Source organism: Jaculus jaculus, chromosome 1, assembly GCF_020740685.1.
Source record: "Jaculus jaculus isolate mJacJac1 chromosome 1, mJacJac1.mat.Y.cur, whole genome shotgun sequence".
Classification (NCBI taxonomy): domain Eukaryota; kingdom Metazoa; phylum Chordata; class Mammalia; order Rodentia; family Dipodidae; genus Jaculus; species Jaculus jaculus.
In genome coordinates, this window is record NC_059102.1 from 229432076 (window position 1) to 229448976 (window position 16901).

The following is a 16901-nucleotide window of genomic DNA, read 5'->3' on the forward strand; positions in this document are numbered from 1 at the left end:
CCTCTATCTATCTTTCTCTCTGTGTCTGTTGCTCTCAAATAAATAAATAAATTTTTAAAAAAATTGAAAAAAAAATTTTAAAAACCACATGGAGGGGTTGGAGAAATGGCTTAGTGGTTAAGGCGCTTGCCTGTAAAGACAAAGGACCATGGTTCAATTCTCCAGGACCCATGTAGGCCAGATACACAAGGTGGCACATGCATGTGGAGTTTGTTTGCAGCAACTGGAGACCCTGGTGCACCCATTCTCTTTCTCTCTTTCTCTCTCTCTCTCTCTGCTCCTCTGGCAAACAAATATATAAAAATAAAATATTTGAAAAAACAAACTACATGGGAAGAGTGTGTCTGCCTCTGAGTGAAGACGTGGGGTGGGTTCGACAGATGGCGAGACTCCTTTGTCCCTGGGATAACTTAAAATAAATAGACCCGTTCTCCCACATTAATTTGTAATTCAAACACAATCCCAACAAAAAATACCCACAGGTTGCTACAGTTAGACAAGCCAGTGATGAAGTCACATGGACATGCAAGCAGACCTCAGCGCAGGAGTGTGCCCGGGTGGGCACAGCCCTGGGCTTGTGAGGGAAGCCCAGCGACAGACACAGGTGTGTGTGATCAGAGCTCTGGTCAAGCACAGCGCTCGGCGACGACAGAGTAGCTGTTTCATAAAGGGCAACATTAGCAGCGCGCCTCACACCCCACAAAGCTATAAGAAGAAAGAGATGGCCAATTCCTTAAAAATGTGCACACAGGAACTATTCCTCAGCATCGACGTCACTCGAATTTACAGACAAGTACTTTACTAGCAGAGCTGTAATGTGAATCTGAAATGTCTCTAAAAGGCCCACGTGTTAGAGGTTTGCTCCCTGGGGGTGGCATTCCTGGGGGTGAGGACCTTGAAGAGGTAGCCTCATGCAAGGTCATTGGGGGGTATGCCCTAGGCTAACTCTCTTTCTCTCGCTCTATCTGAAGACATAGTCTCATGTAGCCCAGGCTGGCCTCAAACTCACTATGTAGCTGAGGATGACCCTGAACTTCTGCTCCTCCCCCGTGCTCCTCCCCAGTGCTGGGATGACAGGCATGCACTACTTTGCCGGGTTCTGCAGTGCTGGGGATAGAACTCAGGGCTTTGTGTGTGCTAAGCAGCCCCTCCCAGCTGAACTACACCCCAGGTCTGTCCTCTTCCTCTTTCTGCTCCTCAGCCATGATTGAGCAATTTGCCAAGCACTCTCCACCACGGTGTGCCGCGCCAGGGCCGAAGCAGTGAGGACAATGGGTCAGGGACTGGAACCTCCAGAGAAGTGAGCCAAAATGAGACTTCTTCTCTTCATAAGCTGGTTATTGTAGCTGTTTGTCACAATGAGGGAAAGCCGAGTCACATGCTTATCAACTCCTAGCTGGTCAGTGCAGGCGATGGGTTGGAAAAGTCTGGGCTGGGGCGATTGCTCAGTGCTTATGATGCAGGAAACTAAGGCTCACAGAACCGGCACCAGAGACTGAGTGGAGAATCAGTCTATTTTCACCCCAGCATGGGCACAGGGGAATCTCTTCCAAAGCGAGCTCTGATGGCTTAGAGTTTATATTCCTCATCTTGGGCTATTCATTATTGTTAGTTCTCAGAACTCAGAGGCCAGGCCTAATGCCAGTGACCTTAAGTGTATGGTAGGCACGGTTTATAGAAACAGAAAACACTTGTTAACTAGATAAAAAGAAACATAGGATAGTTTACAATAGGGGCTGTAATGCAGATCATGGCCTTGAAACAGTGCAAAAACTTCCGTGTCAGTACAAAAGAATCTGCAGTTCAGGGCTGGAGAGATGGCTTAGCGGTTAAGCGCTTGCCTGTGAAGCCTAAGGACCCTGGTTCGAGGCTTGCTTTCCCAGGTCCCACATTAGCCAGATGCACAAGGGGGCGCACGCGTCTGGAGTTTGTTTGTAGAGGCTGGAAGCCCTGGCGCACCCTTTCTCTCTCTCTCCCTCTATCTGTCTTTCTCTCTATGTCTGTCGCTGTGAAAAAAAAAAAATAAATAAAGAATCTGCAGTTCAGAACATGACTAATACAAAAGTCCATGCAATACAGGACATAACTTTAGGGCAGGAGCTTCCAAAGTTCCTCACACAATTTCCATCTCAGTTAGGTCACTTGCTTGCAAAGCTTCTTGACCTGGGCTTAATTCCCCAGTATCCAAGTAAACCCAGATGCATGGGTTTGGAGTTCATTTGCAGAGGCAAGAGCACCTGATACACCCATTCTCTTTTTCCCTCACTTTCTCTCTCCTTAGAAATAAGTGTGTGTGGGGGAGGGGAAAATAGCTGGGTGTAGTGGTGCACATCTTTAATCACAGCACTCAGGAAGCAGAGGTAGGAGGATCACCATGAGTTCGAGGCCAGCCTGGGACTACAGAGTGAATTCCAGATCAACCTGGGCTAGAGTGAGACTGCACCTTGAAAAAGCTAAAAATAAAGTACAAATAGAGTCCCTGCTGGATGACTGTCCTACAATTGTTCTGGGCAGAGTCACCAGGAGTGCTAAGACTGTTGACAAAGTTTGATGACAGCCAGGTGTGGTGGCGCACACCTTTAATCCAAGCACTCGGGAGGCAGAGGTAGAAGACTTGTCATGAGTTTGAGGCCACCCTGAGACTACGTAGCGAATTCCAGGTCAGCCTGGGCTAGGGCAAGACCCTACCTCGAAAAACAAACAAACAAAAAATTTGATGAGAAAATAACTTCAGTGTCCTCCTGATGATGTTTACATTGCAAAGTGTCAAGTAGTAATACAAGCCGGGTGGTGGAGGTGCATACCTTTAGTCCTAGCACTCAGGACGCCGAGACAGAGGATCACTGTGAGTTGGAGGCCAGCCTGAGACTACATAGTATTAAGACATAGTATTCCAGCTCAGCCTGGGCTAAGGCAAGATCCCACTTGGAAAAACCAAACAGGAAGGTAGTGATGTTACAGTAACAACAAAGGGCAACTGTAACATCCTCTACCAGGAAATAGAGGTGATGAGAGCTGGTTGTCGTGCAGAAAATGTTACAACATCAACATCAACACAATGGAACAACTGTAACACTCTAACAGAGGTTTTGAGAACGGTTCTACGCCCTCACTTGCAGTAATTAGCTGGGTGCCTCAGCCCTTAGGACACCTGGCTACAGTTTTCCCACAAGCCCAATGCTTTCTGTGGCGACACTGTTTGTTTGTTGTTGATTCCGTCTTCATGAGCCAGGGTTTTACTCTAGCACAGGCTGACCTGTAACTCACTGTGGCCAGGATGGCCTGGAACGCATGGTGATCCTCCTACCTTAGCTTCCCAGGCACTGAGATTAAAGATGTGCAGTGCCAGGCCCACCTTTGACAGACCACATTCTTCATTTCTTCCATGCATAACTTAATCCCTCTTGCATCTTGTCTAAGCACTGAAAACCCACTGTGACAGCAGCAAAACTAGCTTGAATTTCTCATTCTTTCTTCATGATTTCATGCATAGATTTGTTTTTGCCACACATCATGGCAACCTCAGATGACTTTGTCCTCTTCTTAAGAAGTGGAGAACATTCCCTTTGCATTGAAGGAAACACGTCCTGGCTCCTCTTTGCAAAGTCTGGGTTTCCAGGGTCAATATTCTTCTCTTGAGTATTATGACTGATTAGTAAGACAACAACAACTTAAAAACCAGTACTCAGCACAGGATTGTGGATCTGATAACTGGGAACATTACTAAGTGAAAATGGGAGGGGACTGTATGCAGTGGAGGTATTCTAGGCAAATTACATCCCAGTTTGGATGGAGTAGGAGATTGTCCTGACTCAAGAAGAATTACTTATTTCTGGAAGTTTTCCTTTAATAATTTTAGTGACCACGAGTAACTGCAACAGCAGGTAACAGGGGACCACTGTGTGTGTAACATGACCTGAACTCCCTATGTCAAAAGGAGAGGAGAAATGTACATATGGGCCTCCCAAAAAGGTTCTGGAATCACACACATGACACTGGGTAGGAGTGGCTTCTAGGGAGGCTGGGGCTTTCCGTCTTCCTTAAATGTCTTTCGGGCACATTTTAGTCGTCGTGTGTTGATTCATGAGTAGGAAAAAAGGACAGGCAGTGCTCCAAAACTGGCAAGGTTGTGCCCCAGACTAGGAACAAGAGAGCGCTCGTTAGGGCTAGGTGCATTTTCATATTCTGCAGGCACAAAGAGCTTTGGGGACTCAGGGTGGAGGGTCACAAAGGGCAGCTACATCGTTATTTGTGAGGTAACACATAGGAGTGGATTCCCCAAGAGAAGGCACAGGAATGCCTGGGGCCCTCTGCAGTCTGGTCCTTGGGAATTGGTGTGTTGACTCCTGGGCCTCCGCACACGTCCATCCACTCCAGGCTGTGAGTGGCTGGCACCTGCATTATGCTGGGTGTCACATAGCCAGGATGGGGTTTGTGCCTTGCCCCACAAAGTTGGACAAAGATTTAGGCACCCTCAAGCACCCTGATATGCATGACCACCAACCTAGTGGCCAACAACACTGCGTACAGTCGTTCTGGAAACAGCATCAGCAGGCTGGCGCTGCAGAGGTTCAAGGAAGACCCATTCCTTGTCTCTTCCCATTTCTGGGAGTCACCACATTCCTTCCTGACTGCTTCCTCCACATTCCAGAGCAGCATCCCAGCACATTCTCATCTCCTACTCTGGCTCCTGCCTCTGCCCCTTACCACATCTCCTTCCCTGCCTCTGAGCCTCCTGCCTGGCTCTACCCCTCCAGGAAACTGATCTCTGTAATCCAGGATGATCTCCATCTCAAGGTCCTTAACTCAATCAGCACTGCAAAGTCCCTTCTGCCACCTGTGGTCACATGCCATGAGGATTAGCTAGGAGCCTCTGGGGCCATTGTTCAGTGGGTGGAGACAGGGAGAGAGGGAAGAAGGGTGGCCAAGAATCTTCTGCCAAGAATCTTCTGACGCAATAGCAATATTTGGTACAATGAGACCCCAAGGCAGGGAGTGGGCATCCCAGGGGAAGCAGAGAGCAGAACTGATCTGGGAGCCCCCACACAGAAGAGTTCTGGTTGGTTGGACTCTCCACGCCCAACCTTGCCCACATCCTTCCTGCCCAGAGACACAGAGGGCCCTAGTCTGAAATGAACACATGCCCCATGGAGGGCTGAGCTTTCTTGGCATGAGGGACTCTACAGAGGCTCTGCCAGGCAGGTCTGAGGTGAAGAGCTGAGGCAGAAAGGAGGAACCCGTTACCTCTGAGAGGCAGAAGCTATCCCTGGGCGTGATGGCCACCTGGGGCCAGGAGGGTGGTCAGCTGGAGTTCCATGAGGCAGAGTGCTGCGACAGGGGAACATCACAGCTCCAGGTGGCTTCCTGTGCACACAGAGGGTCAGGGGAATGAGCTCCCCAGAGTGGGGACCATAGACCTTTCTTCCTTTTTATTTTAAGTTTTAAGTTAGGGTCTCACTCAAGCCCAGGCTGACATGGCACTCGCTCTATATTCCTAGGTAGGCCATGAACTCACAGCAGCTCTCCTTCCTCCGCCTACTCACAGCTGGGATTAAAGGCGTTCACCATCTCAACTGGCTCCAGGACCATAGTTCTTAAAAAGCAACTACCACTTTCTGAATACTGTACTGGAACATTATAGCCTTGGTGTTGGTATTTTCAGAACATCTGTACCAGGCTTGCTGAGAATGGAACCAAGGGCTTAGCCCACATTAGTTGCCTAGTGCACTCCACTTTGCCCTCGGCTGGCGCTCTCTTCTTCAGACACTGAAAGGGTCTTGGCCATGACCACAAGACAGAAAGTTCTGGAGAGCTGTGTGGGGTGTCCAGTCACCAGAAGCAACCACACTTTTCTCTCAGAGATGTCAAATTCTGGGGTCCTGAGTTAGATGTAGGAACAGAGGGCACTGTGCCCTTCCTCAGCTTCTCTGCCATCCAGGGAGGAAGAGGGAGGCTCTGACCTCCTTTAAGTCTCACAGAACCATGGTGTGGACTAGGGGCTCTTGTCAACAATGAAGGAAAACTCAAGCCAGAAGGGGCTCTGCAGAGCTAGTCTGACCCACTCCACCCTGTCCCTGCCTCCATCTTTTATCAAGCCACCAGCTCACAACCCCTAGGTTTCCCACTGTTGCTTGGCTGGTCCTGTTTTCAGTCCCCTCTGCACATTCTCAGAAAGGCTCGCTCAGGGTCTGGCGACACCAGTCTGAGAGTGTTCTGTCAGGTGGAGGCCAGGCCCTGCGCTGCCTGCGTCTGCTCACACAGCTTCAGAGGGAAGGTCCCCTTTGTACAAGAGCACCTGGAGAACTGACTGAGGCCCCAGACCCGCAGCCCTGCAGCAGGATGGAGGAAGGGCTGCCTGCCTCCACAGCCTGAGGATGCCCAGCCCACCCACTGCCTGCTTCTTGGCAGGAAGCACCGCCCACAGGCCAGGCCCCTGGGTGGGTGTGGGGGACTCCAAAGGCGGAGTCAGGCTGAGTGAGAAGGGGCGTGGCAGGAATGTGGGCTGGAGGGAGGGGAAGCAGGTTAGGGTCTAGAAGGGGGAGAGGCCCCTCCCTGCATCACTGCTGTGCCTCACTGGAGCTCATGGAGCCCCTGGGCCATGGGAAGGGGGGTGCCAGGCCAGCCTCCCTCCCAGCTGCTCCTGTCTGCTGGCCCTGGTGTCTTAGCCACATTAGGTAAGACCTGCTCCAGCTGGGGCCAGACTGTCACTGGGAGGCCAAGGCAAGCTCCAACCTCCACCTTCCTCTTAGGAGACCTGCCATGGACCGCCCCTTGTTGGGACCCCCCCACTATGTATCCCTGGGTTTAATGGATTCAAGCTGGACAGGAGGGACAAGACACAAAGGGTCCTTTCAGCTGTCCTGCCCACACTGAGAGTAAGGAAACGGTCCCGTGCACTTAGTGAGTGGCTCAACCCACCACAATTGCTGAGGGAAAGAAGACAGACACCATTCACCTCAGCTTGGCAAGGGAGCCAGGGCCTCTCTCCGAAAGCCACACACCCATCAGCACCTCGCCACGAGCCATATTGGGAGCACGCAGGCATGCCATCCGCAGCGTCCTGCTGACACTCCGCGCACACTCCGAGACACAACCACCTAGGTCAAGAGAGACCATGGGGTGCTCAGGGGAGCCTGGTGAAGGTGGGGGGCAGTGCTGCTGCCACACAGTGTGAGAACACTTTAAATCTCCTGTGGACACCGGGTGGTGGAAAGCGAGTTGCCAGGATGACTGTGAAGGGCTCTGCAGACTCATGCCACAGAGGCCACGCTTTGATTCAAAGGTTCACAGGTTCACAGATGAAAGAGGAGGGCGCAGGCTGAATCCCGTGCCCCAAAGACTAGTTCCCTGAACCCTGTCTGCAGATGGTGACAGCGGTGTCTACACTGCCCAGGCTCCCTGCCTCGGCCCAGAGCCTCACCTGACTTGGGGAACGTCACCAGGAGGATGTCTGTGTCCTTGAACTGGAAGCCACAGGCTGCCCGTAGGGACTCCTGGCTGTGCATGAACCCTGGGAAGCGGATACCGTCGAAGACCTCCACGGAGTTCATTCGCTCGTTCATGCTGGCGCTGGCGCTGGCGCTGGCGGGGTGGTGTGAGGGGATCTGTTACTTACACCTGCTGGCCAGCAATTTCAATTTCATCATTTAAATGTGGACACAGGTCTACACCTGCTGGCTGCTGGCATTGTCTTCAAGTGTCCAGCAGGAGTTCCCAACCTTGATCAGGCTTGCCTGTCACCTGGGCCAGGCAAGACTCCAAAGCCCTCAGAGGAAATGACACTGTGTGCCTTGGCCCTGATCTCCCAGCAGCAGGCACTGGTACCTGCCACACCCACATGTTGTGGCCTTACTGCTTGGCAGAATTCTGCCCTACTTGCCAGCGTGAGCCAGGTGGTGCCTGCTGTGAACATCCCTGCAGGATGGACTAGAGGACCCCTAAGCAGTGGCATGTAGAGAACCCAGGGACGCGGCCTCACCTCCCATCACCTTCAGCCATCTGCAGCGTGAGCAGGGTCCTGCAGCCCCCGCTGTCAGCCCCACTTCCGGGTCCCCGCTGATCCCCTACTCACCCCGCGTTCCTTTCCTGCATGCCTTCTCCACCACAGGCACCCCCGCTCTGGAAAACTTAGCTCACCCTTACTTGGACAGTTCCAAGGAGGCTCCACCCTGTAATAGCAGTGCCCTGGGGCAGAGGAGTGCAGGAAGCCCGCCCACAAAGGGGAGGGCCTGAGAAGGGAGCCCAGGCAGGGAGCAGTAACTGGGCAGTGCCCAGGCCGCTTCTGAGCAGGCCAAGATTCAGTTCAGCAGTGACTGGCTATGACATGGCTTTCCTGTTCTAGAAACGCTGCCCGTGTGGCAGAAGGCACTGGCCACTTGGGGGCAGTGCCGCCCCCTCCTCTCTGTTCCTGGCTTCCCCAGAGCCAAGCTGTTTATATAATTTCCAAAACATTTGTGGGAAGTGGTGAAGAGCGTTCACAGAAATCTGAGTGTTATTGCAAAGTATACGCAGGCAGGCTTTTCCATCTCGTTCCTCCCCAGCTGCCAGCGCCACATTCACGTCCCTGCCATCACACTTCCGTTAGGCAAATGTCTGCAAACACCGAAGTGTCTCATTTCCTATGATGCTTTTACAGTGAACAATATCCTGGTGAATATGGTGATGTTAATGATTATTATTGTTTTTGTATTTCATGGTAGGATCGTGCTGTAGCCCAGGGTGACCTGGAAATCACTATGATGTCTCAGGCTGGCCTGGAACTCACACTGATCCTCCTACCTCTGCCCCTGGAGTGCTGGGATTAAAGGCGTGCGCCACCACTATGCCAAGCTCCTAGAGATTTCTATACAACAGGGCATATAATCTTCCTCAGTTTTAAAAGTGGTCACAGAAAATTTTTTTCCTGTGCCATCATGCTGCGGATGGACTCTGGGGTCCCCTCTGCAGTGGTTGTGCAGGTGGGTAGGGGGGTCACTACTCACACAGATCTGTGAAACGCATGCAGACCCTGGCAGCCATTTGTTCTTGACTTCTCTTCAGTTACAGCCCCAGCTCCTGGCACCTCTTTTTAGATTTTCCTGAGGCAATTTTCAGCCCACAGTCATCTTCCCTGAGTGACTGCAGCCACACTCTCAAAGGGTCCCACTTGTTTGATGTCCTGTGTTCACACACCATGTAAATCACTAGGAGGATGACTACAGTATAACACAGTTCAGTCTTCCCCAAAAGTTCCCTTGGTCCTTTAATGCAACACCCCCTCCCTGCTCCAGATAACTTTAGGCAGGTCTATTTCCATCCGTTATTTTATTTGCACTTGAATGCCACATTAATGGACTCATACACCCAGGATATGGAAATTTTTAGACCGTCAGAGTGTCTTTGAGAGGATCACAGCCTCTCTTGTCTATTGATTGGGCAATACCTCAGGAGTCAAAATACCAAAAGGTCATGGTCACACAGACCTGCCACTGAGTCAGTGGTCTCTGGGCTCTTGACTTACGCATTCTCTGAATGAACTTCACATATTACAGGGTTAAGATTTAGAATGGTTTTTATTACAGTTCAGGTTAGGGAGCTCTTATACAAAAGAAATAGCTTAGGAGAGGGAGAACTCAAGAGAAGTAATGAATACACAGTTCTTGTCAAAGATGAAGGCAAGAGAGGGTTCCTGGAGAATTGGGAAAGCCCTCCTAGAAGTCTAGAATGGGGTCTTTTATGAAGGCCCGTGATGGGGAAACTGAGCTGCCTAGTTCAGTCCTGACATCAGCTGTCTGGGGTCAGATTTTCTGGAGAAAGGGCAATCTTCCCTGGAATCTTAATCTTCCAGGACTGGTGTGATTATCTTTCCAAGGGAAGGAGTACTCCTCCAGGGGAGAAGAGATAAGACAAGGCCAGGCCCTTCTGACATCTGTTGTTTGGTAAAGTGGAATCACCTACACTCTCCCCTAAGGGCTCATTTTGCAGGGAGGGAGGTGCTGGGAGGGGTTGTTGCTCCTAAACTGCCTCACAAGCATTCTGTTTGGTCTGGCTTCATTCTTTCTTCATGTTTATGATATAATTTATAGCATATGTGAGCAGTTAGTACCTTTAAGCTGTTGTGTTGTGTTGCATTGTATGGATATGATGCAATGGGTTCACCCATCCACCTGTTAATAGGCTGATATGTCAGGGCTGTTTCTAGTGTTCTAATAGCTTTGTTGAGATGTCCATTCATGGAAAGGATTGGGTATGTAGGTTAGCTGGCAGTGGGATTATCTATCATGCAGGACTTCCTGTATTGGGTCCCAAGCACTTGAATACACTGAGCATAGTGGCTAAAGCTTGTAATTCCATCATTGCGGGGCAGGGGAAGACAGGCAGAAAGATCAGAATCTCAGGTATCACATCATTGGCTACATACAGTGTTCAAAGCCAGCCTTGGCTACATGAGACCTATTACCGAAAAATGTAATTTAAAGCCGGGCGTGGTGGTGCACACCTTTAATCGGAGGTAGAGGTAAGAGGATCGCCATGACTTCAAGGCCACCCTGAGACCCTACCTCAAAAAACAAAAACAAACAAATAAAAAAGATGTATATATATATATATATATATATATATATATATATATATATATATATATATAATTTAAGGGGCCTGGAGAGATGGCTAAGATGTTAAGGTGCTTGTCTGCAAAGCTTAAGGACCCAGGTTCTATTCTCCGGAACCCACATAAGCTGCATATGGTGGTGCATGTGTCTGGAGTTATGTAGTGGCTGGAGGCCCTAGCGTGTCCATTCTCTGTCTCTTCCCCCCGATTCTCTCTCATAAATAAATAAATAATAAATTTTAAATGGGGGGGAGGGAGGGAATTACCATGGGATATTTTTTTATAATCATGGAAAATGCTAATAAAAATAAAAAAATAAAATGTAATTTGACATAACATCTATTATGGTCTGAATGATCGTGTGCCCTCAAAGTTCTTATGTTGAGACCCTAACCCCAGTGTCAGGGTATAGGAGGTTAGCATTTAGGAGGTATGAGTGCAGAGCCTCCCTTTTACTTTTCTTTCCCCAGTGTTAGAATGCATTGAATAAAGAGAGTTATACCCATAGTTAGCCCGAGTTTAGAGAAATTGCATAGGTAGTAGACCCTTAGTTTAGAGGAAATACCCACGTGGTAGGTCTAAAGCATAAAGGAAATACACGCGTGGTAGACCCAGAGATCAGAGGAAAGTCATACGTGTAATTAAAGTGAGAAATCATGCCAGAGCATAAAGCAGAGGTAAGTGGAAATCTATGCAGGCCGGGAAACAGTGCTCTGCTCTCCCTGCAACCCAGCCAGGCTGGGGGAAGCCAGGCTTTCACGTAGCCAGGCAGAGATCACAGGGCAGAGAGCTGGAAACAGTTTATAGTCAACTGAAAATGGATTCTTTCATCAGATTCGGGTATGTAAGGGAAAGACTGGATTGCTTTGTAAATTCAAAGTGCAGACTCCAAAGCCTAGCCCATCTAAGGTGGTGAAGGCCAGCCCACCCAGGTAGTGGGCTGGACTGTGGGCAGCAGGGGGAACTGCAGCTGTTGTGCATGAATCCGGATCAGACATGAGCTCTATTCCTGCTGAGATGGAGTAGCGCCTTCTGGTTTTCTCTGTGAACTCTTGTCCCTAACTTCCTAGGAGAAGCAGGGTCACTTCACACTGAAATTGACCCACTGCATGAGATAACATGTATCATGGGCCTCAGCAGGATTTACACACAGCCCACAAGGCTTTCTTTCTAGAATGTTCTGTAATAACTGTGGCACCCATGCCCTCCTTTCCTAGCCACATTCCCTTAGCATGTTGGCTAGGGCTATTAAAGTTGTGTCCCTCTCAGTGGCTGGCTGTGACACCCAGGAAAGAAAAATTGATGAGCAAGAAACAAAAAACAAACAAACAATAAAACTGCTGAAGCGATGGCCCCATGGTTAAAGGCACTTGCTTGCAAAGCCTGACCTGGGTTCAATTCCCTAGCACCCATGTAAAGCCAGATGCACAAAGTGATTCAGGTGTCTGAAGTTTGTTTGCAGTGGCAAGAAGCCTTGACATGCTCATTCTCTTTCCTATTCTCTCACTCTCACTGCTTTATAGGTTTGTATGGGTAGTAACTCACCTACCCACCTGTTCAACCACCGCAGAGGGGACCCCAGGGTCCACCTGCAGCATGATGGCACAGGAAACAAGTACTTTCTGTGACCACTTTTAAAACTGAGGAAGATTTTATGTCCTGTTGTGTAGAAATCTCCAGGAGCTTGGCATAGTGGTGGCACATGCCTTTAAGCCCAGCACTCCAGAGGCGGAGGTAGGAGGATCGCTATGAGTTTGAGGCCAGCTTGAGACATCTTAGTGATTTCCAGGTCATCCTGGGCTAGAGCATAATCCTCCCTTGAAAAACCAAAATAATAATAATCATCAACATCATCATCACCATCATTTCCAGGATATAGTTCATTGTAAAAAGCATCATAGAAAATGAGACACTTCTGTGTTTGTTGGTGTTAGGTCAGGACAGGCTTCCAAAATGGAGTCACCAAGGACAGCAGGATGGCAACAGACGTAAGGAAGTGGCTCATCCACATTCCTGTAGAAGCCATCCAGCCATTATCCCTTTGCCTAACATTGCCCTCAGGTCACGGTTTCCTGCCCCTTATCTCTTAAGGCACTGTTCTGGTGTCACACCCTGGTTATCTTAGATCTCCCCTTAAGAAACTTTTTTGATTCAACTTTTCCTTTCCTCACCTTCCCTCCAACTGAAAGGCCCTATAAATCCCAGTATCTGGAAAGTCAGGTTGGCTGTGCTCCTCTCTTGTGAACCAGCCCTGGCAGCTGGTGTTTTTCCTGAATAAAAGCTTTCATCTTTGCCTCAGAGTGGTTTGCGTGATCTTGATCACTCCCAAACCTTACATCTGGTTCTCTGACTCAGATAGGAGGCTTCCGGTTGACCCCTTGGGCGGCCAGACCTCCTTTCCCCTGACCAGACCACCAAGCTGCCATTGACCCACTGAACGCTCAGACCATCTCTGCCTGGCATCAGCTTTCACACCCACCACAATTTGGCCTCGCTCCTCTTCCCTTCCTCGTCTTCTTCCTCCTTCTTGGTAAGTGTCCTTCTTGGGTTGGCCTGCTCTTGGGTTTAATCCCTGCTTATGGAAGCTGTGCTGGCATGCCAGGATACACCCCTTGGCTACTTTTGGGCCCCAACCCCAGGTCTTGAGAAAGATGCACTCTCGACACCTCGGGTCTCGTGCTCTCTGGTCTTCTGTATCCTAAGGGGAGACTTTTGGTTCAGTGGCACCATCTCAGGACACTCTCCCTCTCCCTCCTGAGGTGTCATCTTTCACTGCCAGCCGCTTTCACTATTGGGAGCATAGATGCGCACCTTGCCCACTAACAGGCTAAAAAGCCGACAGTTGTGACCTGTACGGCCTCTGCCCACGTGGGAGGTGCAGGCCCCATCTACTCTAACGGGCCAGGGGGTCATATTGGTGTTCTGTGTAAACCCAGCTTGAGCCCTGGTTCCTTTCTCTCACCCTTGTTTTGCTCTTTCCCTGTCTCCTTAAGAACTTAAAGCCTTTACAACTCCTGGATGACATCAAACCTCATCATCTGATTTTTCTCTGCAACTCTGCCTGGCCCCAATATAAGCTGGACAATGGGTCCAAATGGCCTGAGAATGGTACTTTTAATTTCCAAATTCTCACTGATTTAAAAAACTTCTGCCAATGTACAGACAGATGGTCTGAAATACCCCATATTTAGAGAAATACCCCATATTTAGACATCTTCCACTCTGCGTGCACAGCTTTCTACCTGCTCTTCTCACCAGGTCCTTCTAGCCAAGGTCTCAGGAATACACTCTCACTCAACCCCTCCCCCATATTCATCCTCACCCTCTACTTTTGACCCTGACGCCATAGAGGACCTCACCCCCAACAGTTCCTTCGGCTCCTCCAGCTCCCTCAGCCTCTCCTGACACCCTGCCTGGTAACAAGGTTTGATTTTGATCTCCAGAGTTGTAAATAGAATATAAATTTTAAATGGGAATGCATAGTTTTTGAATAAATAAATGAATGAATAAATGTGTGAAGGGGAAATGTTTGGAGTCTATATGAAAAGTGTACTTGAAATGAATGTGTGTGAGAGAATGTATGTGGCTCATAGCCCTAAGACTGCAGAATGATTTCTGCACTGCCATTTTTCACTGTGGGCGATGTTCTCCACCAAGCTCGCTGTACTAGATGGCATGACCACCTTTTACTGTTGAGTGTACCTCAAAAGGAACACTGAAAGTAATTAAGATCATAGACCAAAAAAAAAATATATATATATGATATTCTCCTACTCTTAAGGAGTTGCAAATGGCAGGATCAGAAAGATGCCTTGTAGCCCTGAGGGAAGTCCAAAACTATCTCTGAAATTAAAAAATAAATAAATAAAAAAGGAGGTTCTGCTGTCCTCCTGTGTCCCCAGGGGCAGGATGCTAGAGCCTGGTAAAAACTGTTGTGGCTGGGACAGCTCTTCATAGCAAGGACAAAAGTAGGGGACTGTGGTGGCTTGAGTCAGGTGTCCCCCATAAACTTAGCTGTTCTGAATGCTAGGTTCCCAGCCGATGGTGACTTGGGAATTAACTTCTCCTGGAGGGAGTGTATTGTTGGGGGCGGGCTTATGGGTGTTGTAGCCAGTTTCCCCATGCCAGTGTTTGGCACACTCTGCTATTGCTATGGTCCACCTTATGTGGGGTGATGTCCACCTTCTGCTCATGCCATCGTTTTCCCCTGCCATCGTGGAGCTTCCCCTCGAGCCTGTAAGCCAAAATAAACCTCTTTTCCCCACAAGCTGCTCTTGGTTGGGTGATTTCTACCAGCAATGCAAACCTGACTACAACAGGGACTTCCTATAAGAAATTTGCAACTGTTTTTAAGTTTACTTTATCTCTGTATGCTTCTGTGGGACCACTAAGAGAAAAACATTCTCAAGAATTATGTTTAAATTTAGAAGTGCTTGATACTAAGTTTATAAGAAAATTTCTAATAATGTTCAAATCTACTTTCATATTTTTTTAAAAAAAATGTGTTTCAGGAAAGTTATAAAAAAAGTTCCAAAATCAATAAATGATAAAGTCTCTATGTTTGTTCTGGATAAATAGTATAACGCAAAAAAGGCCTACTCCTTTATTAAAAAGTTATTTCAGGGCTGGAGAGATGGCTTAGCAGTTAAGCGCTTGCCTGTGAAGCCTGAGGACCCCAGTTCGAGGCTCGATTCTCCAGGACCCACATTAGCCAGATGCACAAAGGGGCGCACGCATCTGGAGTTCGGTTTGCAGTGGCTGGAGTTCCTGGCTCGCCCATTCTCTCTCTCTATCTGCCTCTCTCTCTCTCTCTCTCTCTCTGTCGTTCTCAAATAAGTAAAAATAAAACAAAAAAAAAAATTTTTTTTAAGTTATTTCAAAAGACCTTTCGAGGACCTGAAGGCGGCCGGGCCTGTGGCAGGTGCGGGCAGTGTCAGGACCTCGGCAGCTTTAGCGGAGGCTGTGGTCATGACAGCCCAGGGCGGCCTGGTGGGCCATTGAGCTGAGCGGGCCCGGAGGAGGCAGCAGGGGCCGCAGTGGACAGGGAGACTCACTGTATCCAGTCGGATACTTGGACAAACAAGTGCCTGATACCAGTGTGCAAGAGACTGACCGGATCCTGGTGGAGAAGCGCTGCTGGGATATTGCCTTGGGTCCCCTCAAGCAGATTCCCATGAACCTCTTCATCATGTACATGGCAGGCAATACCATTTCCATCTTCCCTACTATGATGGTGTGTATGACGGCCTGGAGACCCATCCAGGCACCAATGGCCATTTCAGCCACTTTCAAGATGCTGGAGAGTTCAAGCCAGAAGTATCTTCAGGGTTTGGCCGATCTCATTGGAAACCTGATGGGGTTGGCATCGGCTGTTTACAAGTGTCAGTCCACGGGGCTGTTGCTGACACGTGCGTCAGATAGGCTAGCCTTCATTGAGCCACCTGAGAGAATGGAGTTCAGTGGAGGAGGATTACTTTTGTGAATCCAAGAAAGAAGTGAAAGAAGTACCTACTACCCAAGGATATGGGCTTCATTTACATCCTGTTTAAGCTTACCCAGTGTCTCTTAAGTATACTCACTTTTAACATAATCACTTACACTGAAAAGAACCAAAAAGCTCACTTTTCTTCATGGTGAGGAAACAGATTCTAGAGGACAATGTGGATATTACTACAAAGAAACTAGACCAGAACTCCTGACTGAAAATAATGTAGAAAACTTTATTTATGTTTCCAATACAGAGCAAAACAACAAATAAAACCATGACACTACGTTAAAAAAAAAAAAAAGACCTTTTGAGGAAAAAAAAAAACTGAAATGGTCATATTAAAAATGTTATGGTGAGGACAATGAAAGCTTTTCTTGGTAGTTATGAGGTGAACTGACTGAAGAAGATAAACTGGAGAAAAACCTTCAAATATAGGATGTTCATTATTTGATGAAAAAGATTGTTATGTAGATTATAAGGTAAAAATATGTAGCTAAAGATATGAGTAAGCTAAAATGGAAGGTTAAAGACAAAGTACTTTATCAGATTACAGACTTCTTGAGATAAAAAATGACTATTAGCCTAGGACTTACATCAGACTAACAAAGGAAGGCCCTGGCTGGTAGCAGGTGACTATGGTATTCAGGCAGTAAATTTAAAACTTGAACTTATTGATGTTAATCTGGTCAGAATAGTGTTATGAAAGACTGAATTTAGAGCACCCAAACAAGTTAGCTGAATTCCTCTATTTGTCTACCTTTTAACTAAACCATTAATATTTAGTTAATGTTATTATATTCTATAATTATAATAAATGATATTATA

General features: G+C 48.2%; 2 protein-coding genes across 2 annotated transcripts in view; one reads left to right on the forward strand and one right to left on the reverse strand.

Moving 5' to 3' along the window:
• Window positions 1–8187, reverse strand: part of LOC123453761 (sulfotransferase 2B1-like) — a 31811-nt gene extending 23624 nt beyond the window's left edge. The window contains exons 1-2 of the mRNA XM_045131748.1: window positions 8072–8187; window positions 7421–7575 (exon numbers count right to left, since the gene is read on the reverse strand). Of these exons, the coding sequence (XP_044987683.1) occupies window positions 7421–7575; window positions 8072–8091 (175 nt within the window). The 5' untranslated portion in view covers window positions 8092–8187. The remainder of the gene's footprint in view (window positions 1–7420; window positions 7576–8071) is intronic.
• A 725-nt stretch (window positions 8188–8912) lies between these two features.
• LOC123458489 (ER membrane protein complex subunit 4-like) lies at window positions 8913–16365 on the forward strand. Its single transcript, XM_045142541.1, has 2 exons — window positions 8913–8957; window positions 15564–16365. Exons 1-2 carry the CDS (start codon window positions 8913–8915, stop codon window positions 16068–16070), a joined length of 552 nt encoding a protein of 183 aa, XP_044998476.1. The 3' UTR covers window positions 16071–16365.
• The last annotated feature ends 536 nt before the right edge of the window (window positions 16366–16901 follow it).